This window comes from Capra hircus, unplaced genomic scaffold (genome assembly GCF_001704415.2).
Source record: "Capra hircus breed San Clemente unplaced genomic scaffold, ASM170441v1, whole genome shotgun sequence".
NCBI classification, from domain to species: domain Eukaryota; kingdom Metazoa; phylum Chordata; class Mammalia; order Artiodactyla; family Bovidae; genus Capra; species Capra hircus.
This window is the reverse complement of record NW_017189518.1, coordinates 1,085,506-1,112,833: the sequence shown is the minus strand read 5'-3', so window position 1 is coordinate 1,112,833 and position 27,328 is coordinate 1,085,506. Positions and strand designations below refer to the sequence as shown.

Here is a 27,328-nt window from a genome sequence, read left to right as displayed (position 1 = left end):
AACAAACCAGGCTCCTGTGACCTGGAGGTTAACATAGAAACTTCTAATTGATTCTCATAAGTAGGGGAGACAGGAGACAGTGCATATGTTAGTGCATCCTGCTTGGCCAATGGGGGAGCTGGGTTGGTTGGAGGGGGGTTTAAGTTTTGAAATAGCATGTCCTCCCTCTTGCTTTCTCCCTCTCCCTCTCGGAGAACAGGTTTTCCCTTAAGACCACTGTGCCATAAGGCAGTAGCCATTTGACTGCTTTTCCTCTTAATGCAATAGCACAAATGTTTCTCCATATAGAATCTCATCATTTTCACCTGCTCTTTCACAAAACAATTCTAATTGCAAGATTGTATAATAAAGTGAGCCATTCAAAGGCCATAGCTCTCCTGATCCTAACAATATTGGGACCACACACTATGACAATAGAATATCATCTGTTCCTTAGTCATAAGCTCACAACTATTTTTTGCCCATTTACTTAAGGTACATCCCAAAGGGCTTTTCTTAGGGACAGATGGAGTGTTTCCCATATTTATAAGTTCAAGAACAACAAAACACAAAAAGGACAAGCAAATTCCAATGCCAGAGGCATAAATAGGGTCCATCGTGAATGAGAGCAAAACAGGAACAAACAAATGCAAAACAAAAGCAAGTGAACACAAAATAAAACTGAAAGAAATGGCTCAAAACCCAGATAGAGTTCAACAACAATTCATGTGTGCATGCGTGCTGAGTCACTCAGTTGTGTCCAACTCTTTGCAACCCCATAGACTGTTGCCTACCAGTCTTCTCTGTCCATGGGATTTTCCAGGCAAGAATACTGAAGTGGGTTGCCACTTCCTTCTCCAGGGGATCTTCCTGACCCAGGGATCAAACTCTCATCTCCTACATTGGCAGGCAGATTCTTTACCACTGTGCCAGCTGGGAAGCCCTCGAACAACTGCCTTCTCCAAAAGGATACCATGAACAAATGGGCTTTTCCTTTAAGGAAAAAAACCCAAATTGAGAAGGGAAGATGTTTCCAGTTGTACACACTTGAGCAACTCACCCTACCATATCAAGCCTGTCGGTTCCCAAGCATTGATTCCTTGCTCCAACGGCCAAGCTCTGAGGCACCCAGTGCCACTCTAGGGAATTTTGAAGAGAAGATCCTCAGGACAAATGGTCCTGGCAGCTGCTAGGGCCTTACCCTAAAATTCCCCAAGCAGGGCTGGTTGGTCACAAGTAGCAAGGCTCCTGGGTGGTTTCACCAAAAATTTGTTATTGAGCCTAAAATTGTTCTGCTTGCTGCACAACAGGCCAGTCAATCTGGAGATGAGTTGTTGGAGCAAGGAATGATAGAAAAGCTAGCAGACCAAGAAGGTGGCAGACTAGCGTCTCAAAAAAACCATTTTCCATCAGTCCAAATTTGGGCTCCTTATATATGGAAGAGGGGATGGGGGAAGGACCCACTGTGGTGCATACCAGTGGCTGAGTGGGGCTACTATAGCTCGTGTCTGCCTCGCCCCTATTACAATCTCTGCCTCTGTCATCACACATTTCCCTTTGTGTCTCTCTTTTTATAGGAGAGCATCAGTCATAGTAGATCAGGTCCCATCCTACTCCAGTATGAACTTATTTTAACTAGCTATATCTGCAGCACACCTCTTTCTAAAGAAAGTCACATTTTGAGGCATTCGGGTTTATGACTTCATATATTTCTAGGAGACATAATTCAACCCATAACCATAACAAGTAGGAAGCCCAGGCAGAAAATACACATTGGGGAGTTATCAAAGTTTAAGTTATTATTTAAAGATACAGACCTGGATAAGAATGCCAAAGGAGTGAGACAAGCTCGTTTGTGTGCTCTGTGCCTTCTCCCAGGCAGTTGCCAAGCAATGCCTGGCAGAGTAGTGTGCTGTGGAAACATGAGGTATGCACACATACATTGCACCTTCTTGCCTTGGGCAAGTCTGAGTTGTTGCAGATCACCAAGACAGGTAGAGGCAGACTCACTGACAGGTAGACCAGCGGATCAGTGGATATGGTGCTGCTCTTGACCATGAATTCAGGAGACCCTCTGCTGACATGTAAGGCTAGTTGAAAATGCTTCGGCTAGAACATCATGACCTTATAATAGAAGTGGTCATGCTCTAGCAGGGTTTATTGGGTCAGATACATGTAGGCTCCACTGCAGGTGTGGTAGGGACACCACCAACAGTGAGGGGAGACCAGGAAGCAAGGCCATTTGCCCTCCTGAGGTCAGGGAGAAAAGTATTGCAGCTGCCTGATCTGCCTGCTCCTATCAAACCCTCCGCTAGGTGGGACAGTACTTGCCTGGACAGATGGGCCAGCTGGGGCTATCCTACTAGGATCTAGGATGTGATACCTCCCCCAAATTTTCCCTCCACCTCAGTACAAGTGTCTGGATTTGGCACCAAAGATGCTAGCCTCTGCTCACTCACACACCAGGCACCTCCTATCGGATGGTGCAGACCCCTCAGTTCAGCTGTCATCCAGGCCCCTACAGTGCCCTTCTAGGATATAACAGGAGCAGGACAGGCACACAGCCATTAGCATGAGACCTTTACCAGGGTGTTTAGAGAGCCTGCTCAGCCAGTAGTCAGCTTGCAGGTGTCCTTGTGGCAGAGAATGCAGTGAGAGGCGGATCTTGGCCTTCTTTCCAGGCCCTCCAGGCACTTCAGCCTCAGCCCAGTGGGTGATCTGGGGGCCCCCTGGGGACAGGCAGAGGGCTGTATCCCACAGAGCTCCAGGTCATCACTACGGATACCCATTTTCCAAGCCCAGGCCTCAAAGCAGCCGTAAACCTCTTCCCCTGTCTGCAGCCTAATGGCGGCAGTGTCTACATAGGTTGCAGTCCATGGAGTTCTCAGATTCCCTTCAGTTTAAATAAAAAGCTTGAGGGCCAGTTCAGTCCTGTGTATTTTGGCTCCCTCGGTGATGATGGCTGGGCAGGGTCTGAAGACTTGGTCCTGAGGGCGCCTCCAGCTGAGATCTGCCTCTTCAGCTGGGCCAGGGCACTGGCAAGAGAATACAGACTGGGGGCTGGATGAACGCTTCTGGGCAGGGTAACCGATCCATGCAGTGACCCCTTCCTTTTAGCCAGGCCTGGAGCTCGAAGGGTGAAAGTTGACCTTGGGACCTTGCCTGTTTTTGTTAGAACAGAGAATAACATTTGTTTTGGTGAAGGTTTACAGGAACATGGTGACCTGACTGTGACTTCACCTCAAGAACAAAGGATCTGACAACAAGAAGTTTGAAACAACAAACCATGGCCATCCCTCACCTTTCCTATAAAAGGGCTTTGCTGAAAGCTTTCTGGGAGTTCAAGGTTTTTAGGGCATAAGCCACTCATCTCCTTGCATGACCCTGCAATAATCCTTTCTCTGTGCCAAGCTCCGACATTTTAGTATTATTTGGCCTCACTGTGTGTTGGTCACATGGGTTTGTGTTTGGTAATATTTTCACAAAAAAAAAAAAAACTCCCCTCTGTACTTCTTCATGATGATTAAAGAGATCTGGTTACATAGATCTGAGAGGTACTAGAATGTCTCATTCTGAGTATAAGGTTAAGGAGCTTTGTGAACTGAATTGGGGCCCACCTTGATCCAACAGTGTTTGGCTGCAATAATGTCTAATTTTTACTCTCTAGGAGAATATGTCGTCATGACAACCCACTTCCACCTCAAGCGAAAAATTGGCTACTTTGTGATCCAGACCTACTTGCCATGTATCATGACTGTCATCCTGTCACAAGTGTCTTTCTGGCTCAACAGAGAGTCTGTCCCTGCCCGCACGGTCTTTGGTGAGTGTTGTTTTATGAAGAATAGGGTTGGGGGACATTTGCAAAGTGTTATGATGAACAGTCAGAGTAGGGGTAAGGATGGTAGAAGAATCATTACTGTAGTGAATGGGAGAAACACCTGAGCCTAGCATTAATAACTAAGTCATCATACCTTGGTATGTTCAGCAACTGAATTATTAAAAGTGGGAATAAGAAGAGTATTGGAACATTAAGGTTTATCGAAATGCTTCCTATCTCAGTCAGGTTTGCTTCTGGAGCTGGAGAGGGATGGAACTTTCAGTGAAATGGAGAGGAAATTAGTGGGCAGAGCTGGAGAAAGGGAAGGGGAGAAACTAAGCTGAAGACAGAAAAGTAGATTGGGGCTTTTTAATGACCCAGCTTTTTATATGACTTTGCTGCTTCCTCTCTAGCCTTTTTGAAAGTATGAATTGTCTGATATTCAGTAAGAACTACAAAGTTTGAAGGTTTTTACAAGAATACCTATAATTAGAGAAATATTTTTCACTATGAATTGACTGTTGTCTAGGAAGAGATTTGCATAGCTTTAGCACTTTTCCATGAGAGACTTAAAGCACATAAACTGTTTTCTGTCTGTTTTTCTCATTGTAAGATTTTTTAAGGAGATAAACATTAATTGACTCTTAATCCACTGAATTGTCTCCACATACATTGATATACTGAGTATTCCCAAAGAAGGCCAATATTTCCTACAGAGACCCTGAAGCTATACTGTGTAATTAAAGAATAAATGATGTTTCAGAAAGAAGAAGCATTTTAGGTCAGGTAGAAGAGCAGACAGTAGTGGAGAAAGAAAGAGAAATCATCTGTAAAGTAAGAAAAAAAAGAGAGAAACGTGTGATATCATGGAAATCAAAAGAGGTGAGTGTTCAAGAAGCAGGGAGTGATCAACTGGGGTGAATTCTGTGTGTTTAGGTAAAATGCAGATAAAAACTGTATTTGGGATCATGATATGCTTGGTTGCTAGTGATTTGAAAAGAACAGCTCTAATGAAGTTGGCAGGGCGGGGCATAATCTATATAGGAGTAGATTAAATTTGCCCAATTTTTGGAAATGTTGCAAACTAGATACCTTGAAAAAATCTTCCTGTACAAAATCCTTAAAAAACAGATAAAACATAGAAAGCATTATTTTTTAATATCTGAGCTCATAAATTAAACACCCAGTGGCCCAAATGGAAGAAGGAACTGAAAACTGGAATGTTAATGACATGAGCTGGTACTGTTGTAGCAAGAAAATGGATCAATGGATGGACTACTTGTCTTGGTAGATAAGAGTTTGAGTTTTAAGGTTACACAAGAAAGGCTTTTAGCTTGAGTGAAATTAAGGGTTAAAACTAGGATTGTGGTAGGCTTAATAATGGTCCCTAGTGATACCCATGTTCTAATCTCTGGAACTTGTGAATGTTACATTATATGGCAGAAGGACTTTACAGATTTGTTCTAAGTTAAGAATTTTGAGATGGGGAGATTATCTTGCATTATCTCGAGCAACTTTAGTTGGGTGGGACAGACATACATTATCAAAGAAGCATACTAGACTTTTAGAAGTACTCAAAGGAAGGAAGAGGGCAGGCACAGAAAAGCTTTGTAGAAGAGTCTTGAAAGAGAAGCCCTGAGTGGCAGGCCTGGATCTTTTAAAATGCCAAACCTCTTTGTCCATCCATGAAGTATACCAGATGCTTGATTGAAGGCCCTACCAGCTCTGACTAGGTAAGAACTCTTCACAAGATGACAGTTTTAATTAGGCCTTAAAGGCTAGAGTTCTAAACCTCTCCACTGAGATATGGTACCTAAACACTTGTGTTGCCGTATGGTTCTCTTGGTCCATGCTTTGGCACTGTTAAGAATGTACTGGTGTGGACAATTACATTTGCTGATAACCATAAATGAGATAACTTGTTTGTTCCATGAATCACTTGCTTGGTGTGATCAGAGGGTTACTGAGCCTTAGATCCATTCTCAGAGCTTACCAGGCTACAAATTCAGGTTTTGTTATGAGGTCCTAGCTGTATGGCTTATTCCTGACAGGGCTTAAATTGTCTTTTCTCTAATCAGCCTTGACAGTTCTCTGCTTAGTTTGTGTAAAGGCGCTCCTTTAGGGTCTCTTTGTTGAAACTGTATTAAGTTTTTGCCAGTCTGGCTTTTGATTTATATAGTAAATGTGTAAGTAAGATACTCACAGAATCAAGATATGAAAGGAGGCTCCAGAGACTGCAGCACATGTGGCTGACTCTCTGGGTAGAGCTAATAGTTAATAGGCCTCATCTGCTTCCTTTTTGATATAACATGTCTTACCCCATTAGGACTACGTTCCATACCCTACTTGACCCAGGCTCATAAGGGTCACACTCTCCATCGTCTTGAGGAACCCAACACTTAGAAAGAGGTTCTGACTATTCCTTCTTATTAAATTCTGGATGGATTTGGGTACACAACTGCATCATCAAAATTCTGGGGGAGATTGTAGGGAATATTCATATAGATAGGAAGAATGAAGTCAAGGAGATATTAAAGAAATTTCCCAAGATACAAAACCAGTAAGTAGTAGAACTCAGGACTTCCTACTTCTAGTGTAAGTATTCAAGACTGGGGCATCCCAGGTGACTCAGTGGTGAAGAATACACCTGTCAATGCAGGAGATATGGGTTCAATCCCTGGGAAGATCCCCTGTAGAAGGGAATGACTACCCACTCCAGTATTCTTGCCTGGGAAATCCCATGGACAGAGGCCTCTGGTGGGCTGCAGTCCATGGGTTTGCAAAAGAGTCATACACGACTTCACAACTAAAAAACAATAACATTTAAGACTGGAATACTCTTACTAACAATGACAAAATTAGTGTTATAATATTATTGTTAAAATGTGACTATAATTCAGTTCAGTTCAGTCACTCAGTCGTGTCTGACTTTTTGCAATCCCATGAACTGCAGCACACCAGGCTTCCCTATCCATCACCAACTCCTGGAGCCTACCCACACTCATGTCCATTGAGTTGGTGATGCCATCCAAACATCTCACCCTCTGTCATCCCCTTCTCCTCCTGCCCTCAATCTTTCCCAGCATCAAGGTCTTTTCAAATGAATCAGTTCTTTGCATCAGGTGGCCAAAGTATTGGAGTTTCAACTTTAGCATCAGTTCTTCCAATGAACACCCAGGACTGATCTTTAGGATGGACTGGTTGGATCTCCTTGCAGTCCAAGGAACTCTCAAGAGTCTTCTCCAACACCACAGTTCAAAAGCATCAATTCTTGGGCACTCAGCTGTCCTTATAGTCCAACCCTCACATCCACACATGACTACTGGAAAAACCATAGCCTTGACTAGATGGACCTTTGTTGGCAAAGTAATGTCTCTGCTTTTCAATATGCTGTCTAGGTTGGTCATAACTTTCCTTCCAAGGAGTAAGCATCTTTTAATTTCATGGCTGCAATCACCATCTGCAGTGATTTTGGAGCCCCCCAAAAATAAAGTCAGCCACTGTTTCCACTGTTTCCCCATCTATTTGCCATGAAGTGGGTAACAATATGAGTATTGTTAACCACAACACTATATAGTTCATATGCATATCTAAACTATGAGCAGATTAGAAAAAAATTAATATAATTTAAAAATGAGTAAAAGAAAATATTAAATTTAGGTTAATAAATACCACCAAGAAAAAGAATCAATTGATTTAAAACCAAGCTCTGGTTTGGCAAAAACTCATAAGAAATAGAAGTGAGAATAGTTTTGGTTGTTCATAAATTCAATAGGATCTAGACTGTGATGTAGCTAAAGGACAATCTTTCTACAATATTTTGTTGTGTTATTAGGGGAATAGTGTCCACAATAAATGAAATGAAACTCCAGCTAATATCAGACCATGTCCTGAGTCTTAGCCTAAGTTCCAGTCTGTTGAGAAGGCATCTACCAGAATGGAGAAGGAGGAGAAACAAAAGAAGGAGCTTGTCATGTTCTAGAGATGAACAGACTCACAAGAAACCATGGCCACTCTCTTCAACTTTCTGACATCCTGTCCCAGAAAGAAAAATTCAGGGTTTCTTTCGTAAGTCTCCAGACAGAACCTCTGCGATCAACCAGTGGATTAGGAGTTAGGAACGCAGGTTTCAGCCTAAGGTAGACTTTTCGAATTAGATGGTAACGATAACCCTGTATGCCAGACAGCAAAAGAGGCGCAGATGTATAGAACAGTCTTCTGGACTCTGTGGGAGAGGGAGAGGGTGGGATGATTTGGGAGAATGGCATTGAAACATGTATAATATCATATAAGAAATGAATCGCCAGTCTAGGTTTGATGCAGGATACAGGATGCTTGGGGCTGGTGCACTGGGATGACCCAGAGGGATGGTACGGGGATGGAGGTGGGAGGGGGGTTCAGGATTGGGAACACGTGTGCACCCGTAGTGGATTCATGTTGATGTGTGGCAAAACTAATACAATATTGTAAAGTAATTAGCCTCCAATTAAAATAAATAAATTTAAATTAAAAAAAAAGAAAGCTCTATTACATTGAAATAGGTTACTTACAACCTAGTCTTCAATGGAAATGTTTAAGCCGAGGTTAAAAGGCAACTCTTAAATGCTATACTGGAGATTCCTCTTTCTGTGATAATTGGGATGGGGTGGTTATTACATAGAACCATTCCATTTTGACATTATCTTTTTTTTTTTTTTTTACTTTAAAAGAGGTCATTTTGGGTGGGTTTAGCTCCTCCTTTCAAGGAGGAAGATGGCGGTATCATCAGGTACACTCAATGTCTTTTAGTGGCAACTAGTTCTTATTTTCTCTCTCCCTAGGTGTCACCACTGTTCTCACCATGACCACCCTGAGTATCAGTGCCAGAAACTCCTTACCTAAAGTGGCATATGCGACGGCCATGGATTGGTTCATAGCCGTGTGTTATGCCTTTGTATTTTCTGCGCTGATTGAGTTTGCGACCGTGAACTACTTCACAAAACGGAGTTGGGCTTGGGAAGGCAAGAAGGTGCCAGAGGCCCTGGAGATGAAGGTAAGATACAGGAAAGGTGGGGGCTGGGAAGCATTCCCTGAGAGAACTGTATTGGAACCAGGAGTGGGCAGCCTGCAGCCTGTGGGAACTGGCCAGGGCTGTGTGCTATTCACTGGGGTCATCAATCCAATTCTCAACTGGAGTGCTTCTTGGCAGTGTGGAGTGTTTGCTGGGGGCAAAGAAAAGAGGGTTGGTATCATGGAGGGATGATGTCTTGTGGTGAGGGATCAAACCTAAGTGTGATACTGCTGAACCCAAGGAGAATCTGTTGTACTTACAAAGTCACCCAGAAGAGTAGTCTTTATCTTCCACCCAGAGAACAGTCTCTAGGGCCACTTTTGCCCCTCATTTTGGCAATATGTTCCCATTACCATCAAACAAAAATGATCATCATTCCTTCTATGTCTTTGCTTACTTTTACTCTCTACCTGGAATGTTCTTCTCTTATTTTCCTGCCTGATAAAGACCTGCTCAGTGTTTAAGAACCAGATGAAATGCTATTTTCTCCATAGAAGCTTTCCAGAATCATGAGATAGCTTCAGCTTTTCTGGGGGTGGGTGAGGTTGCTCATGATATGAAAAGCATTTATTTGCATTAGAGTTATTTGTCTGCTTCCTCACTAGACTGAACTTCTTGAGGGCAGGGACTTGCCTGCATTTGTCTAACTAGCTAGCATCTGTGTACAGCATCTGACTCATAGTAAAAGCTGAATAAATGTTAATTGGATTCATGGATGAGAAGAAAGAAAAAAATTCCAATAAACCACCTGAAATTGGTAGGAATAAAAAAACATAAATACAGTAAAATCAAGTTTGGTATCTTTGACTGCTTTAAAAGAGTTGAGATCTCTAGCTGTAGATGAAGACTAACCCACGATGCTAAAAAGAATGGGCAGGTGTGGCCCCAGAATCATGGAGAAGAGAAAACATAATGAAGATTTTTCAAACTGGAGGAATAGATTCCATAGAATATAGACTGGTGAGTTGGAAAATTTTTAGAATAGATCTTAACTATTTATTTAGATAAAATTTATTAACTCTTTGTTATAAATCACGAAGAAATAAGTATATTTCTTTTTCCTCCATCTATTCTACCATAGGAATTTCTTGGTTGGTTTTATTATTATTCTTAGTCTAGTTGTTAACATTTATATCCTTAAAATATATTTAGCCATCTAATGCTTGATTCATCAGTTATAAACCAGGTCTGTTGATCCCTCACCCACTGCAAAATATAAGGAAATTATTGTACTTATCCTGCTTCTCACCTTTGCTTTCTACCAGTTCCTGTCATCGCTCAACTTTTGTTACACAACTGTCTCCACATTGTGAAGTTTTATAGTATTTACATGCTTTTATGCAGTCATAATTTCTGTATTTTATTACTCACAGTTCTATATTTAAAAAGACTCTCTTCTCAAAATAGCCCTCTTATCCATTTTTATGTTCATCGCTTAGTTACCTCAAGGCTATCCTCTGGAAGTTTCTTTAGGAAGCGTTCGTGGGAACCATATTTCCTACTATCTTATGTCAGTAATGCCTAACATTACTGGCAATCTTACATGTATAAGATTATCTATCAGTTGTGTTTATACTTGAATTATATTTGGGCTGTTATACAATTTGTGGGTCACATTCTCTTTCTCTAATGTCCACATAGACATTGGTTGCTATTTTTGGTTCTAGAACTGAATATTATTATGAGGAAATTTAAAACCACCCTGAGAATCTTTCACATAATGAGGAGATGATTTTATGGCTTAGAAACCTATATGCATGTGTCTTTTATTTTACACTTACTTTACAAGGATAGATAGATCTTGATCTATCTGTATGAATTTTTCCTAGGACAGCCTGTTACCCTTAAGTCTATAGATTCACAACTGTCCTTGTTTCAGGAAAGCTTTCCTGAAACAGATCTTTGCTCTGTTATCTCCCTAAAAGCACAGATTATACATATAAAGAACTTTGTAATCTTTATTTACCATTATTCTCTAGTAATTTCCAACTGTTCTTATCCATTTTAGTTTTCTCAAGCCTGTCTTCTGTGTCTCTGAACATTGTCACCGTGTCTGTTCTCCTTCATTTCTATAGTAGCGGTATTTTTCCTTATATTAGTTTTATGATTTCTGCTGACTTAGCTTTTAATGTATTCTGTTTGTGTTGTGTGTTGTTACACAGTTCTTTATTGGTTCTTTCCCCTCATTGTAACCTATTTTGCATCGGTAACATATTCTTTTTCAACTGTTACTTGAAGTTGTATTAGAGGAGTTTTTACTAACACTGCTATGTGTAAAAGTATCATTTTGGGGAGGGACTGAGACAACGAATAGGATGGTTGTAAGTGGTTGAGAATAAGTAGTTGAAAGTGAATAGTTTGACCATCATCTGTTATCCATATAAATTCTCATAAATAACCCTCAAGAAAGGCCTCTGTGTATGGTGTAGTGTGTTCATGCTTGTGTGCATACGTGTAATATTGTGCCCTTTAATGTTTCCAGTCTCCACCTCCTCACTACTATGTGCTAATCAAACAATATTCCAGGATGTTCTCACTACCAGCCCGAAAACCATTTGTTTCAAAACAGAGGTCATTTGTTTTTCACTCAGGTCCTGCCATCCACATTTTAGGACTCTGTTCTTGGCCTGAAATCTAGAATATTAGGCATCCTCAATGTCTTCTTCACCCTGATTCAATTTTTACTGCATTTGGGAGCCCTTACGTTTTGGGCTGAGGGTTAAAAACACTTCCAATTTTCATCAAAGATGGAGTTTTGGTTTCATATATAATTTTCCTTATTTTGGTTGGTTCCAGAGAAGAAAAGGAAGTAAAGATGTCCTTATTCTGACATATTAAACTGAAAGACCCTTATTAAACAGATGTTTTAAGAGCAGTTTGCACTAACTACTGACATATAGCCTGATTTAACTAAGAAGAAATTGTGCCAAACTAACCTTAAGAAAATTCATGGAAAGTTTACTAGACTGGTAGAATAGGAAATATACAGACTTTATCAAGACATCTAACTTTTTAAAATTATGTCTTCATGAAGAAGAAATACTAGTTGAAAAAATATTACAATTATGCTGATGTAGTTGGTTGACCAATTGAAGTCAAATATAATCTGATTGATGGATGGACATCAACCTGAATGGATATTGCTGTAATAAGCCACCAAGCTTTATCTTTGACCCTCTGCAGATTCTTTACCATCTGAGCTACCAGGGAAGCCCTCTTAAATACTGTCATCTGTGACTGAAATAAAGATACATAATATAGGAGATTCAAATTCGTAAGCTGGCATTAATGAAAAAGAGTATCTTCTGAAGTAGTGTCCAAGAGAATTTCTGAAGTTTGAAAGAATAGGCTGAAACCAAAAAATTAACATTTCTAAATACAACAAATTTTTACACATATATTCCAAAAAAGTTCAGGGATAAAAAAGCTTAACAAAGATTTGCATGTTTTAAATAAGATGCTATAGGGAAAGAACACATTTAATGTAAGCCATCCATGCGGTGTAACTCTTGAAAAGCCAGATTTGATTTAAGTCTGAGTTAGGAGTTACCTAGAACAAATGAGATGATAAACCCCTTTTATTCTGTACAGGTTGTACCATGTTTAAAATAGGCTGTTCCAGTTTGGTTACTACAATGGAGAAAGGACAGGTGCATTAAGGCAATGATTATTGCTAATTTCAGATATCTGAAAGGCAGTCATAAATAGCTTATGAAATATGTGGTAGACTTATTTTTGGTAATTGGGAAGAGATGCAGTGGTGGCTTGAAGGTAGAAAGAGCATTTGAACAGTGTAGCTGTGGATTTCAAAACTGATAACCATTTCTCCAATTCCAAAGAGTGCTAAAAATGAAAAAAAAAAAAAAGGACAAAAAGAATCATCTAAAAGTCTTCTGCAAAGATGGTGATCTTAGTATTCCTCCTTAGTTCTGTCAATCAATTTAAGTTATTGAAAGATGTTGATAAGATTTGAAAACAACTATGAAATATATAAAAATGGATTTCTAATATGAGGGTACTGTTTTGTACATGCTGCTACAATATGAAGGAACTAACAGAACCACTGACCCACAGAAAAAAATGAAGTGCATTAAAAGTAAAAAACAGTGCAATTTAACTGTACCTTATTTTGCTTCCTTTAGAGAGACATATTAAACCTTATTTGCCTCATAAAACTAGAATAGTTGAGCACAAAACTGTTTAAAACTAATATAAATGATTCAAAAGTCCATTTCTGATCTGTACTATGGTCATGGATTAGACAGAATGTGAGGGGAAAGATAAAGGAAAGGAAAAGAAGGGATAGGTAGGAACAAATACCTCATTTTCAAAGGAAGACAAATGACTACCTTATAATAGCACTCTGCAAAATAGATGAACTGTGGGCTTCTGAGGAACAGCTACACGTTTTATCACCACTTCCTTTAAAAATCCCACTAAAATGAGGGTAAAGAAATAAAACAAGTATAAACCCACAAGTACCAGGGGAACTGAAGAAGGGCTTTCAGTCAGACAAGAGATTGTAATGCATTTTTTAAGATAAATGAATGTGGAAAGATAGAATAAGAACTGATTTATCAAGTTGGAGAGAAACTCAGCATTCAAGATGCCCCATACAACAGACAATAAATCATGGGGGTGCAATTAAGGGGACTGGATAAAGGCCTGTGTACAGAGTAGTCAAGACCCCAGAGCCTGCCAGCATATAAAATGTCAACAGCCAGATGTATAGTTTCCTAAAGACCAGCAGAAGTTTCTTTTCTAAAGAAGCTAAATGTCTCCTTAGAAAAGACCTTAATACAGTGACATTCTGGGGTATCCCATAAAATGACCTCCCTCCAGATAATCATCAGTCATAGTTTACCAGTCAACAAGCCCAGCTCAGGCAGACTAAACACAGACATCTTTTATGTTGCTAAATAATACTATGATATGAAGCATTATCAAAGTAAAATTTGTAATAGAGAAAAGTAAAGATTAAAAAAAAAAAAAAACTCACCTTGGCTGGAACAGAAATAATTTAGGGAATTAAAGAGAACCTAAGCAAAACAAAAGTAAATCTTATCTTATATTTGTAAATATATCATATACATAAAATAAGGAGGATGCTAATATAAAAGGAAATCAGAGAATAAGGAAGAGCTTCTGAAATGAAAAATAACCACCAAGTGGTAATGAAGCCGATCCAATAAGGAAGGGCAACACCTCCATGAACACAGAAGACAAGCCACACAAGGCATTCCATCCCCAAAACAAAGGCTGTGCCAAAAACCAAGAGGCTGCTTTGGGGACAAAAACCCCAGTGAAGGCAGTACTCTGCAGACAACTCTGAGGCCAGGCCTTTCTGGGGAAATGTCTCCAGGGTTTCACAGTGTAATGAGAAATAGAAGTTTCCACAGATGCTGTGATTCTCTCTGTCCCAGCTGTGGGGTTGGTGGCCTGAGCTAGGAGAGGGGAAAAAAAGCAGTTTTCACTCAGTTTCAGTTCCCTGCTCGAGGTGCTGACCCAATTCCCTGCCACAAGAGGGTCAGTCTGAATATACAAACCCTATTAGGTTGTGTGATCCTCTCAATAATTTGTGAAAATAGTGAAAGTGTTAGTCACTCAGTCGTGTCTGACTCTTTGTGACCCATGGACTATAGCCCATCAGGCTCCTCTGTCCATGGGATTTCCCAGGCAAGGATGCTGGAGTGGATTACCATTTCCTTCTCCAGGGCATCTTCCCAACCCAGGGATCAAGCCTGGGTCTCCTGCATTGCAGGCAGATTCTTTACCATCTGAAACACCAGGGAAACCCCAATAATCAGCTCTAGCTTGTTTCATAACTTTCATGGCTTTGCTTGATCTGTTAGCACTTTTTCTCAAGACATTGCAGCATTTCTGCCAGCAGTATTTACACATTTGTTAACAAAAATCAAGATGTGACTAAAGATCAGAAGCTCAAGCAGCAACCTATGTTGTAGCAGTGATGTCAGTCCATTGATTGTCTTTGGCGAGTTAATGTTGAAAACAAAATTCTTATTGATCAGACAAACATTGTCTGCTGAAGATACATGCACTTTTGTAGAGTTTAACATCTTGTGTTTTTCTGAAAAAATATACATATATACATATGTTGCTTTATTTGAAACAAAATATGATGCATTTGAAAAAATAACTGCCAAAATAAAAGTTTCAGTAGAGATGGGAAAATAAACTGAAAAAAAATCTCCCTACAAGTAAGGTAAAAAGAAAATAATTGACGAATGAAAATAAAAGGTTAAGGGACTTAGGGATGAATCCAGGAAATTCATCCAACTCAGAACCTGCAGAATGAGTGAACAGAGAAATGGGAAAAAAGGAAATTAGCAAAGAACTAATATAAGACACATTTACAAAAGGAAAGATATAAGCCTCCAGATTGAAAGTGTCCTCATAGGCCCACATAAAGTCACATCATCTTGAAATTTTAGAAAACCAGGGATAAATGGTAGACTAAAGAGATTCTAGAAGGGCAATAAGTGTTATTTACAAAGAAATGATTAGCAGAATGGCATCAGACTTCTCAGCTACATTGGATGCTGGAAGACAGTGGAGCTGTAAATCTAGATCTGAAGGACAAATGATTTTCAACCTTGAATCCTCTGCCTAGCCAAAGTATCACTTACATGGAAAGGTAGTTATTTTCAGACCTGCTAGAACTCAGAAATGTCACTTCCCATGGATTCCACCTTAGGAAAATACAGGAGAATATGTTCTATTAAAACGAGAGTAGAACGAAAAAGAGAAAGACACTGGACCAGAGAAGAGGGTATCCTACAGAGGAGATAGATGAAGGGAATTCCTAAGATGAAAGCTATGCAGCAAGCAAACCTGGAGAAGAACCCAGTGCAGTTTGTAGCAAGAGGCTAGAGGTATTTATCCAGTCCTTTATAATGATGTTACCATTGACTATTGATTGCGCTAGATAGATTGCTATAATTGTATGGAAGATGGAGGAAGGGTTGCATAAGTGAGGTAAATCATCATGAAAATATGAATGGTTATGTATAAAACTGACAGCAGTATAAGCATATTACTTAGAAATATATAAATATTAGAAAATTTAGAAAATTAAAATAAAGATAGAAAGTTAAAAATAATTATGTTGTAGGACAGGGTTGGGGGTACAGGCATTATAAGTTTTTACATTCATTTCTTTTTAACTATGTGCATTATTACCTAGATTTTTTGAAAATTAAAAGTAAGAACAAATTAAAATGAAGAAATAAAACTCTATATTTAAAAAGAAGACAATTATTATTCTTAGTTCTTTTAAAATAGTCATAAATTCTTACCTAATTTTGGAAACACAGTGATTCTTATGCTTTTTTCTTAATTTCAAATAAGAAATTTGAATGCTCTAGAATAACATTTTATTTTACATTAGAAGATACTCAAATTCCATCCATAATTTGGAAAAGTTTAGGTTTTTTTTATCATTAATGGCTTTTTAAAATTTTTGGCATTCCTGTAAAAAGAGCCACAAATCAAGTCACCACTTGGTATGTTCTCTCTGGGGTGAATGATATTCACTCTGGGTTAATTTGTATTCATAAAGTGGTAGCCTTCCCACACTTTTCTACAGTAGATATAAATTCCCTGACAACAAACATACTCTATCACTGGTGAATTGATTGAAACAGAAACAAACAGGGGAATCAGTCAAGATGGCAGAGTAGAAAGACCCAGCACTCAGCTCCTCTCAAAAGCACACCAAAATCACAACTATCTGCAGAACAACCATCCATGGAAAAGATCAAAATTTACCAGAAAAGACCTTCTACAACTAAAGATATGAAGAAGGAACCAAACAAGACAGGTGGAATTGTGATATAGGCAAGTCTCATACCCTGGGTGGGCAATCCACAAACAAGAGGAATATTACCATTACAGAGGTTCTCTCCTAGGAGTGAGGGGTCTGAGCCCCAAGGTGGGCTCCATAACCTGTGGGTGATATGCCAGGAAAATGAACCCCCAGAGCATTTGGCTTTGAAGACCAGTAAGGCATACAATTGAGAGTCCCAGAGAGCTGGGGGGAAATAGAGACTTCACTCACATGCTCTGGGATCCAGGGCAAAAGCAGTAATAGGAGACTGGGTCAGACCCACCTGCTGATCTTGGAGAGTCTCTTGGAGAAGCCGGGGTCAACTGCAGCTCCCCCTGGAGACATAGACACTGGTGGCAGCCATTCTAGAGAACTCATTCTACCATGTAGACACTGGTGCTGGCAAACTCCATTTGGAATCCTCCCTCTAGCTTATTAACCTCAGAACCCAGCCCTGCCCTGGCCCAACAGTCTATAGGTGCCAGTTCTAGGACACCTCATGCCAAGCAAATAACTGGGGATGGACACAGGTCTACCCACTAACAGATAAACACAGTTAATAAACCATAGATAATATTTGAGTCTCATCCACTCTTTCCTTTCTCACCCACTGGCCCCAGGTCCATCCCCACATATGGTCTGGATATCCCCTACCCTCTCAGTAAACTGGTGCAAGTGATTACTTCTCTTGCACCTGCATTTTCTCTCCCCATTCTATTGGCTTACTGACCTCTTCCTAATCCAGCATGCTCCCTTCCTCTTTGGAATTCATTTGACTCAGCATTTGTGCCTTTCTGTGTTTGTGTGTGTGTGTGTGTTCTCCCTTATATTTTAGTTCTCTCTTATTTTAATAAATCTTCATTAGACAGCCTAAAATTTATCATCTTAACTGTTTTAATAAGTATGTTCACAGTATTGTACAAGCAACTTTCAAAACTTTTTCATCCTGCAAAACTGAAACTCTATCCCCATGAAATCAGAAATTCCAATCCTCCTCTCCACTCTCCCCTTGGCAATCCATTCTACTTTCTGTCTCTAGCAACCTGACTTCTCTAAGTATCGAATACAACTGGAATCTTATTTGTCTTTGTGACTGGCTTATTTTATTTAGCATAACATCCTCATGGTTCATTCATGCTATAGCATGCATCAGAATTTCCTTTAAGGCTGAATAATATCCCATTGTATGGATGGACCACATTTTCTTCATCCATTCTTCTCTCTATGCATACTTGGGTTGCTTTCATCTTTTGGCTAGTGAGAATTATGCTGCTATGAACATGGGTGTACTCATATCTTTTTAAGACCTTGCTTTCAGTTGAGGGGGGCAATATACTCCAAAGTAGAATTGCTGGGTCATATTTTAATTTTTTGAGGATCTGATGTACCATTTTTCATAGCAGCTACACCACTTTACATTCCCAACAGTACATAAGGGGTCAAATTTCTCCATATCGTTGTCTATACTTGTTATTTCCTTTTTTTATTGTTACTGTTATTGTTCTTATTTTTTATAGTAGGCACCCTAATGGGTATGAGGTGGTATCTCATTTTGACTTGCATTTCTATTATGATTGGTGATATTAAGCATCTTTTCACATCCTTATTGGCCATTTCTATCTATATCTTCTTTTGAAAAATGTCTATTTTAAAACCCATTTTAAAAATTGGGTTGTTTGGGTGTAAAAATTGGGTCTTTGTCTAATTTGTCTTTGAATCCAACATAGCATACACTCCATTACTTTACCCACTTCTGAGAACTGGGGTTCAGGAAAGTTGGATGGATGTTAGGTTAACACAGTCATAGGACTTTGTCTGCATATACTCTGAGGTCCTGGAGGTCTCAAATACATTCAGGGCTTCAACTAACCCTCTAATTAGCACTTCTGAAAACAATTAACGTGAATGTCATCTGAGAAAAACTCTAAAGTTGGACATGCATTAGTCCGTAAAAGTTTTCACTACCTCATCCCCAGTCCACATGAGGTAGCTTTCTAGAAGGAAAAGTGTCCTGCCCTGAGGTCAAAATGCTTGGAGGAATTTGGAAGAGTGAGTTTCAGTATGGTGGTATGGGAATTACTCCAGGATGAACTATAGAGATATTCTATATATCTCTGTCTGTATAGGAGAAGTCATACTAGATAGGAGAGATCATACTTCTCAAGAGTTGGAGAAAACTCTTGAAAGTCCCTTGGACTGCAAGGAGATCCTAAAGGATATCAGTCCTGAACATTCATGGGGAGGACTGATGCTGAAGCTGAAGCTCCAATACTTTGGCCACCTGATTCGAAGAACTGACTCATTGGAAAAGACCCTGGTGCTGGGAAAGATTGAAGGCAGGAGGAGAAGGGGATGACATAGGAATAGATGGTTGGATGGCATCACCGATTCGATGGACATGAGTTTCAGCAAGTCCATGATTTGGTGATGGACAGGGAAGCCTGACATGCTGCAGTCCATGGGGTCGCAGAGAGTCAGACACGACTGAGTGACTGAACTGAACTGATAGGAGAGGTCAAGACTCAGCAGGAATAAATTAGAAATCACATGAAGAATCTTCATTTGGGGGGTCAGGTTTCATTCTGTAAACATCTATAATGCAGCTAAGAGCCCAGCATTGGCTCGAGAGGTAGGCACAGAATCATAGCTTGATCAGAGTTAAGTGACTCTAGTTTGTGTCTATCAAATTCCAGGCTGTAGAGAAGTATTAGAAAACTAGATGCAGAAATGTGAATTATTAACCATTAATCTCTGCTTCCTGTTTCTGTCTTCTCAGCACTACAACTTTTGCTTTGATTTCCCTTCTTTGACAATTTAGGTAAAAATTATAGTGGCTGATTAAAAAGTTCCATGATGGAAAGGGCGAGGGAAATTAAAAGGTAATTTTCTTTTATTACTTAAAAAATCTGTGATTAAATCAACTGCTGCTTCTCTACGTATAGAACACAAAGTGCCTACAGAGCTAAACAAAGTGTTTGCTGTTCAGAATGATTATTTCAAAGACTTGGTCATAACCAGCTTATAAGATGACTAAATGAAATAATATATGTGAGTGTGAAAGCTTCTAGCAAAGTCAGGGTAGTGGGTTTTTTTCTTTCTTTCATTTTATTTTATTTTTTGTCTAACCATGAAAAAAAAAGAGGTTAGTAAGCAAATGAATAAGTAAGTAGGCAAACAAGTGAAGTGCTCCTTAATTTAATAGCAGAGGCATTTAGCAGCAGGCCTCTATTCACACAATGAATTTGCTAATTATAAGTGAGTCCCATGTAGTATTTAAAGCATTTACAAGGTTGTTAGTTAGACTCCCTTAGAGTTCTGTCCCCCCTTCCACTTGTAGCAATGTAACTACAATCCTCAAAGAGAAAGAATGGTTTTGCTTTTTAAGTGTCCTATTAGTCAGACTGTTGATTTACTTAAACCAGCACCCACTTCTTTGTCCCTCTTACCCTCCCTGATGAAAACCCTGAAGCCAGCACAGACAGGCCTTTATCATTTACACTCCCATCTACCTACAGCAGACTCCTTGTCATTCCTCAAAGTAGCAGTGCCCTTGACCTGTGCATTGCCTTGGCTACATCTTCATCTGGTGAGCTCCTGCTCATCTTTCATGACCCAGCTTGCCATCCTCATTGCCTTCTCTGAGCCACCTTTTCCAGCACCTGAGGGTACTTTGCCCCTCCTCTACTGAATTCCCATCACCCCCTCCTCTACTGAATTCCCATTACCCTTTGTTCATACCTCTTAGAATTCTGATAACATTATATGGCAATGGTGTGTTCACAGGGCTCTCCCCTTGAACCCCCCACCACTGGACTACAAACTCCTACAAAACAAGGAGTGAAACAGACAACTTTTAACCTTCCCTGAAGGTTAATTTTTAACCTATCCTGAAACATCTAGCATAGTTCTTGACCCAGTAGATATTCAGCAGCTGTTGGACAAAAGTTATTATTAGGACCAGGAAGATCAATGGCAGTGTGGTCTAAAGAAAAATAAGTCAGAAAATGGGGGGAACTCAGAAGTAAAGAAGAAAGGAAATAGATTAGGAGAAAGGGGGTCAGTAGGAGAGGGCAGGAGTAGAGAAATCCAGGAAGGAAACACGTGCAAAGAAGTAAAACAGATGCTGGGAAGCAAAGGCACGTTGAGAAAGAAAAATTCGAGGTATGTGAAATCAGGGCAGCACATTGGTCATCACTTTCCATCAAATACTCTTGGGCATTTTCAAAGCTCATCTGTACCCACTTTTCCCTAGAAACAAAGAGGGATGAAAGGAAGAAAAGGCCAGAGTGGGAAATGAGGCAGTAAACACTATGAGCTCAGCACTCAGACTATGCCCTCAGTCACTGCCTTTGGCCTCTCCTGTTCCTCAGCCTCTCTCTTCTGACCCAGGCCTGAGCTTTGTCACCTTTTCTCTTTTCTACATGGAAGGTCCATGTATATACGAGTCATATATGTGAGAACAAATGGGCACATGTGTGTATGCCTATTTATCATTGAGGTTTTTTTTTTTTTTTTTAATAATCTGGAAAAACAAAGATCTGAGTCATAGCAAGCCCCCAGGATCTCTGCCTGTGCTGTCAGAGGGAAGCAGACGGAAGTTCCCTAGAGAGGCTGTCGCAAAAAGTCAGACACAACTGAGTGACTGAAATGAACTGAACTAGAGAGGCTGTAACTCCTGCCTGCATGAAGGGTTATAATGATGCATGTTAACATGCTATAGAATGTATGTCTTTAAGACAAAATGACTTTCAGACTCACCAAGCTCTCTTCCTCACAGGAGATGTGCCACTTGATGGTTGAAGCCTTTTGGAGTTATGTCTCGGGTAACCAAACAGTGTCTCATACCTATAGAACAGTACAGTGCAGCCCTGGTTAAAAGTTGGGAGCCCAGATGGCTAGTGTGGGCTCTGCCACTCAGTCTGAAGCTGAGTTTTCTCATCTGCCAAATGGGAGTAATCTCACACACTTACATTGTATGGTTACTGTGAGGATCAAGTCACATGATTGCATAGGATCCTACACATGACAAGATTTCAGTTTTCCAGTTGTTTCTACCACCATTCTTTCATCTGATCCTCTCAACAACCCTGTCAAATATTTTGATCCTCATTTTACAGATGAAGAAACTAAAGCTCTAATGGGAGAAGTCACTTGGCCAAAGGCACAATAGCTAGTAAACCAGGATGATGCAGATTTTGTTTTCAAAGTCATCTTCAATTTATTCCTTTGTACAAAGCTGGCTACTCAGTGCTATTGGCTTCATGGCCCCTCTTTCCTAACTTCCCTCATGTCTCCTCCTCCCCACAGCCTTTGAAGGTGTTCTATATAGTGAATTAATTAGCTTTCCTTTTGTCCCCCCATTCTCCCCTACTTTTTCTGGCCCTTAGAAGAAAACACCAGCAGTCCCGACCAAGAAAACCAGCACCACTTTCAACATCGTGGGAACCACCTATCCCATCAACCTGGCCAAGGACACTGAGTTCTCTGCCATCTCCAAGGGCGCTGCTCCAAGCACCTCCTCCACCCCGACAATCATTGCTTCACCCAAGACCACCTATGTGCAGGATATCCCGACTGAGACCAAGACCTACAACAGTGTCAGCAAGGTTGACAAGATTTCCCGCATCATCTTTCCTGTGCTCTTTGCCATTTTCAATCTGGTCTATTGGGCTACATATGTCAACCGGGAGTCAGCTATCAAGGGCATGATCCGCAAACAGTAGATAGTGGTGGCGCTGCAACCAGAGCACTATATACCCTAGGAAGCATCCAGGCACCCAAACCCCAGGGCTCCCCTCATGTGTTTCAGGATTCTTCTTTTATAATCCTCTTACCACACCATGACTCTCAGTTAATATTTAGGAATCTCAATGAAGAAACAATAACAGAAAAAATTACTTGTCCCTCTAATATTGCTGAGTATGTCCCAATTGGAGCCAAACACTGCCATTTGTCCAGTTGCTTATTTTAATCTGCCAGTCTCCCTCAGCTGAGGGCATGGTGTGTAATTTACTACACTCTGCCCACTACAGAAACAACAGGAGACTCTACAGCTTGTAGTGAGAGCCTTGGCTATTGGATAGGTCCAGACTAAGGTGGATTGTTGACTTGTCCAGATCAGATGATTCTGACTCACTAGGGAGCTAGCCTGGGTCCCCAGTGGTCCTGCCTGCCACCTCTCCTGCCCACAACAGGGCCCACAAGGCATAAGTATTGATAACAAAGGCAGGAGCCAGTGCTAACCTCTGAAGATGGCCTGAAACCCCTTTATTGGCTTAGAGGTTAGTGTGGACAACTGAGGCTTACCTCTGTCTACCATGTATTGCCCAAACAGATAGAACCAGTTAGGTCAGCCTGGCACCAAGATGACGAATACCTGCCAGGTCTAGACCCTCAGGAAAATAGTACCTTCTTTGGTATATCTCTCCTCCAGAAAGTCCTTTTCTCTTAAGCCCTTTGAACCTGTTGTAGCCAGCTGGACATGGCTTAGCTTGGACTCATTACTGCCTACAAACTCTTTAAGAAAAGGATCAAGTATTTGTTTTAATTTATACTAAGAAGGGACATATGCAACAAAATGAGATCAAATGCCTAAATTTTTTAAAAGATTAGAAAGATATGAAAGTCATCTCCTGGCCAAGGCAACTCATCAAATACTGGATGGAGTGAGAGATTTGGGCTTTGTGGTAGCTGAGGCTTGAAGACTGGCTTGAAAAAGAGGGCTACTGGCAGGTGAAAGTCAAGTTCTTCTTTCCATACCCTCCACACTCCAGACCCTAGCCCAAGAAATTTGCTCCTACTTGTCAGGGACCTCTGGTCCTCTCTTGATGCCAATATTAAGAGGGATGAATTGGAGTCTAGTTTACTTTTAAGTCAGTTAAATCATTAACCTTACTACCAGTTTGATAATATATTATTTAAAGGATTCTATCTCATTTGTTCTTAGCATGAATAAAAGGGACAGTTATAATTGTAAATTTTGTATAAAGTAGACAAACTCAGTTTCAGATGTTTGAATGACTCACCGAGGCTCCTTACAAGTGTCTGTAATAGAGAACTATCATGGACCCCTTTCCAAAGGCCAACATGAAGATAGGACTGAGAATCCAGGTCCATCTAGACCTCAGAATCAGCACCATCTCAACAGGCATGCTGGGTCCTGAATGCAGTTTGGTTGGACACCAAGAAGATTTTTAGAAAGTCACAATGTGTTATCCAAGGAGACCACTTCTCGTTGCCATGGTTCAAGAGAATGAGATGAAGATGGCAGCCCCAGCCACTAATCCAAAGTATCCGGGAGCCCCTAAGTAATGCCACAGAAGGTACCAAAAGGAGATTCTCCCTGCCCAACCCCTGATCAGTGCTCCTAAGGGATCTATCATTAGCTGCTGGTTGCCTTTTCACCCATCCTTCCCCCATATCCTGCTTCCTTGCCATTGCTGGGATAATGCATGCCAGTCCCATTATTCCTAAGACTGTGTTTGTAGGTAAATTCATGACTATAAGAGTGTAGTGTCGTGGCTATGTGGGGATGGGGGGTGGGGGGTGGGGCTGTTAATGATTGTCTTGTTCATGATTGTCTTAAGGAATTTAGAATGGAAGCCTGACCTTTACCTCTCTGTAGAAACTGTGTTTCCAAATGCTTTGGTGCAATGTTTAGTGGCTGTTTATTAAACTCTTTCTGAATTGTACTCAGGCTAAATAACTTTTTGTGGACACTCTTTGACTAACACAAGCCGTAGTCTGTTTTGGGCTTTCACTCCTATTCTCGTGCCACCCTTACTTAACACCATTGGAATATGCTGGAAAAAAGGTATCCCAAGAACAAGAGATCTGTTATAGCAATCCAAAATGGAACCCATGTGAAAAGATTGCTTTGATTGACTCAGGGGTCTTATGACAGAGAAGGAAACGTTTGTATTGCTTCCTCCACTAAATTCACCCACTCCCAGGAAATAAGAGAAAGGTCTTTTCTTTGTAATTGAAAAGGATTTCTTCCCCCCTTTTCCATTGATTATTATTTCCCTTGGGCAATAGTTCTCTACAGGCAATGGTTACTAGGCAGAGAGAGAATAAGTGTCTAATTGGTTAGTCTATGTGTTGGGAAATAGATGATGACCTTTATCTGTTACAGAATTAAGAAAAATCTGGGAAATAATCTTATGAGATGTGCTTGAGGAAATCACTGGGCTTCTAAGGGATGGGGAAAATCTCCTTGGGAGAGCATTTGAGTCATATAAAAGGTTTTTTTGGGTGAAATAAGACTAGAGACTTAAACAATTTGACCCTCAGTGTTCTAGCTATGTGGTCATCTGATTGATACCGTCATACTACAGCAATTTCATAATCCTTGACCAATTCAATCATACCCCCCGAACAACCATGAGATACAGGCTCCCTAGCAAAGTTGCCTGCTACCCATATTTAAGTGTTGTTTCCTTGAGGAACTTCTAAGACCAGTTTTCCTCTGAAAACTATTCCCCGAGTTTTATGGGAAAGCTGAAGCTGTTCCCATCAGTAATTCTGTTGCTGAGGTTCCCTAGAGCTTGAAACCTTACCCCAAACTGGGACCAATATTGTGAACTTGAAGAATCTTATGGTAATAAGAGCTTCAGAGACATACCCCTAGCAGTTCTAGAGGCTACTACAAGAATGTCTAACAAAGTGTAGGCACTTAATATGTATTTTTGAATTGTTGTTCAGTCTCTCAGTCGTGTCCAACTCTTTTGCAACCTCATGGACTGCAGCACACCAGGCTTCCCTGTCCTACACTATCTCCCAGAGTTTGCTCAAATCCATGTCCATTGAGTCAGTGATGCCATCCAACCATTTCATCCTCTGTTACCCGCTTCTCCTCTTGCCCTCAGTCTTCAGAGGAGCCTAATGGGCTACAGTCCATGGAGTCACAAGAGTTGGACATGACTGAGCAACTAAAACCTTATTTATGAATAAATAAATGCTAACCTAGATGAGAGGTATGTGGAGTGGGGTAGGGGTTCTGCAGGGTGATGTTGGAAAAGAGACTAACTAAACCATGATCAGTGGAGACTGATGGAAGCAAACAAATGCAATATACAACCCTCTAAAGCAGCATCCAAGTGCTAATAAACGTACACTATCACTTAAAATAGCTTTTTTCCCCCTACTGAATAATTGTTTGCTTCTATGGACTTTTAAATCTGAGGTGTTCATGTAATGACCTTTTAGTTCCTTGTGCTAAAGCATGGCGGGCTGGAGAGCAAGGCATGACTGGGCACCAGGATGCATCTGTGTTATAATACCCTTCAGAGGGCTTCTCACACTGAGCTTGGGAAGGAGGCCCTCTGGAAGTCTGACTCCTTCCTAGAGGTCTAGCAGGAGATGGAATGAATGAGAAGGGAAATGGAAGAGGAAGAAAGAATTGGGGAAGATTCTGTCAAAGGGGTCTAGAATTGGAGCAAGAATCTCTCTTCAGTCTCAATAGCATCTAATTACACAGGCTCCCTTTTCCCTGGAAACATCATTCATGTGACCGTCCACTGCACTGAGGCTAAAGGCACCTGCCCTTGTTGACCGTGCAAGCTACTGTCCGGAACCTCCTACCTTTTCCATCACAGAGCACGGGGGCCTTGTCTACCTTGCTTCTGCCTTAGCTCCAACAATTTGATGTTATGAGAAAAACACTGAGACGAATGAACACCTGAATTTCAGTCAGGGCTCAATTCCATATCAGTTGCTACATGAAATCGTACAAGTCCCTCCCCTGAGCTCAGAGTTTCCCTATTAGTAAACTGGGGTTCTAATGAGAGCCAAGTCAACGTAAGCGTACACGTTCTAGCAGCTTCCCTGGTGGTCCACTCTGCCCCGAGTGTCACCAAATCCTGGGCACACCCTTATCCCCACCCCCACCCAGCCCACCTGGGGAAAAGAAACACCATCCTCTGATTGCCTATCATGCAACTCTAGATGGATTTGCAGCTTCAAAAGACTTTGATTAAACACCAAACAAGGAAGCTAAGAGGCTAAACATTGGAATGCAGGGGCCAAACTCTCAGGTTTAATAGTGACCTCCTTACCACTACCACTGCTACCCTCGTCCTTGGGCTGAGCTTCATGTGGTGGAGCCCTGCATCATGATGCACAGTGCCGTTAATGGTCCACCATTAGTCCCGGCATGGGAAGAGTTGGGTCCTACCTTGGCAAAATTAAGCAGGTGCTGGTACCAGGCAAGGAGCCCCTAGGGATGCCAAGAGTACAGATTGGGAACGTGAAACACCCCGTCTTCATTTTTTCTCTGCCCAAAGTTCAGCTTAGTGGAGAACAGAAACTCTCAGATGGGAACTCCCTAAACTTCAACAGAACTCATAGGATCTGCACACACCATCTCTTCCTTCCCTTGTGACAGGCAAAAGGTGGCCTTCCTCTGTCTCAGGCCACTCCCTCTTTTATTCTTCATGTCAGCCCCTCTTTTCTAAAGGAATTCTATGCTGTTACCCTCTTTCAGTGAAGCTGTTCTTGCTGAGTCACCACTGCCCTGGTTACTAAAACTTAAAGGCATGTTTTAGTTATCTTACTTGACCTGTCAGCAGCACTTGACACTGTTGAGTATGACTTGATTCTTTGCTTTCCATGACACCACAGTCTCCTAATAGCCTTG

The 27,328-nt window shown here is 40.8% G+C and overlaps 1 protein-coding gene across 1 annotated transcript; it reads left to right on the top strand.

The window, feature by feature from the left end:
- Positions 1-3,646: 3,646 nt before the first annotated feature.
- GABRA3 (gamma-aminobutyric acid type A receptor alpha3 subunit) lies at positions 3,647-24,381 on the top strand (the record flags this gene model as incomplete). Its single annotated transcript, XM_018044329.1, is given in 3 exon segments — positions 3,647-3,799; positions 8,617-8,828; positions 22,080-24,381. Coding segments are annotated over 3 exon segments (701 nt in total), but the record flags the coding sequence as incomplete, so codon positions are not given.
- Between the last annotated feature and the right edge of the window lie 2,947 nt (positions 24,382-27,328).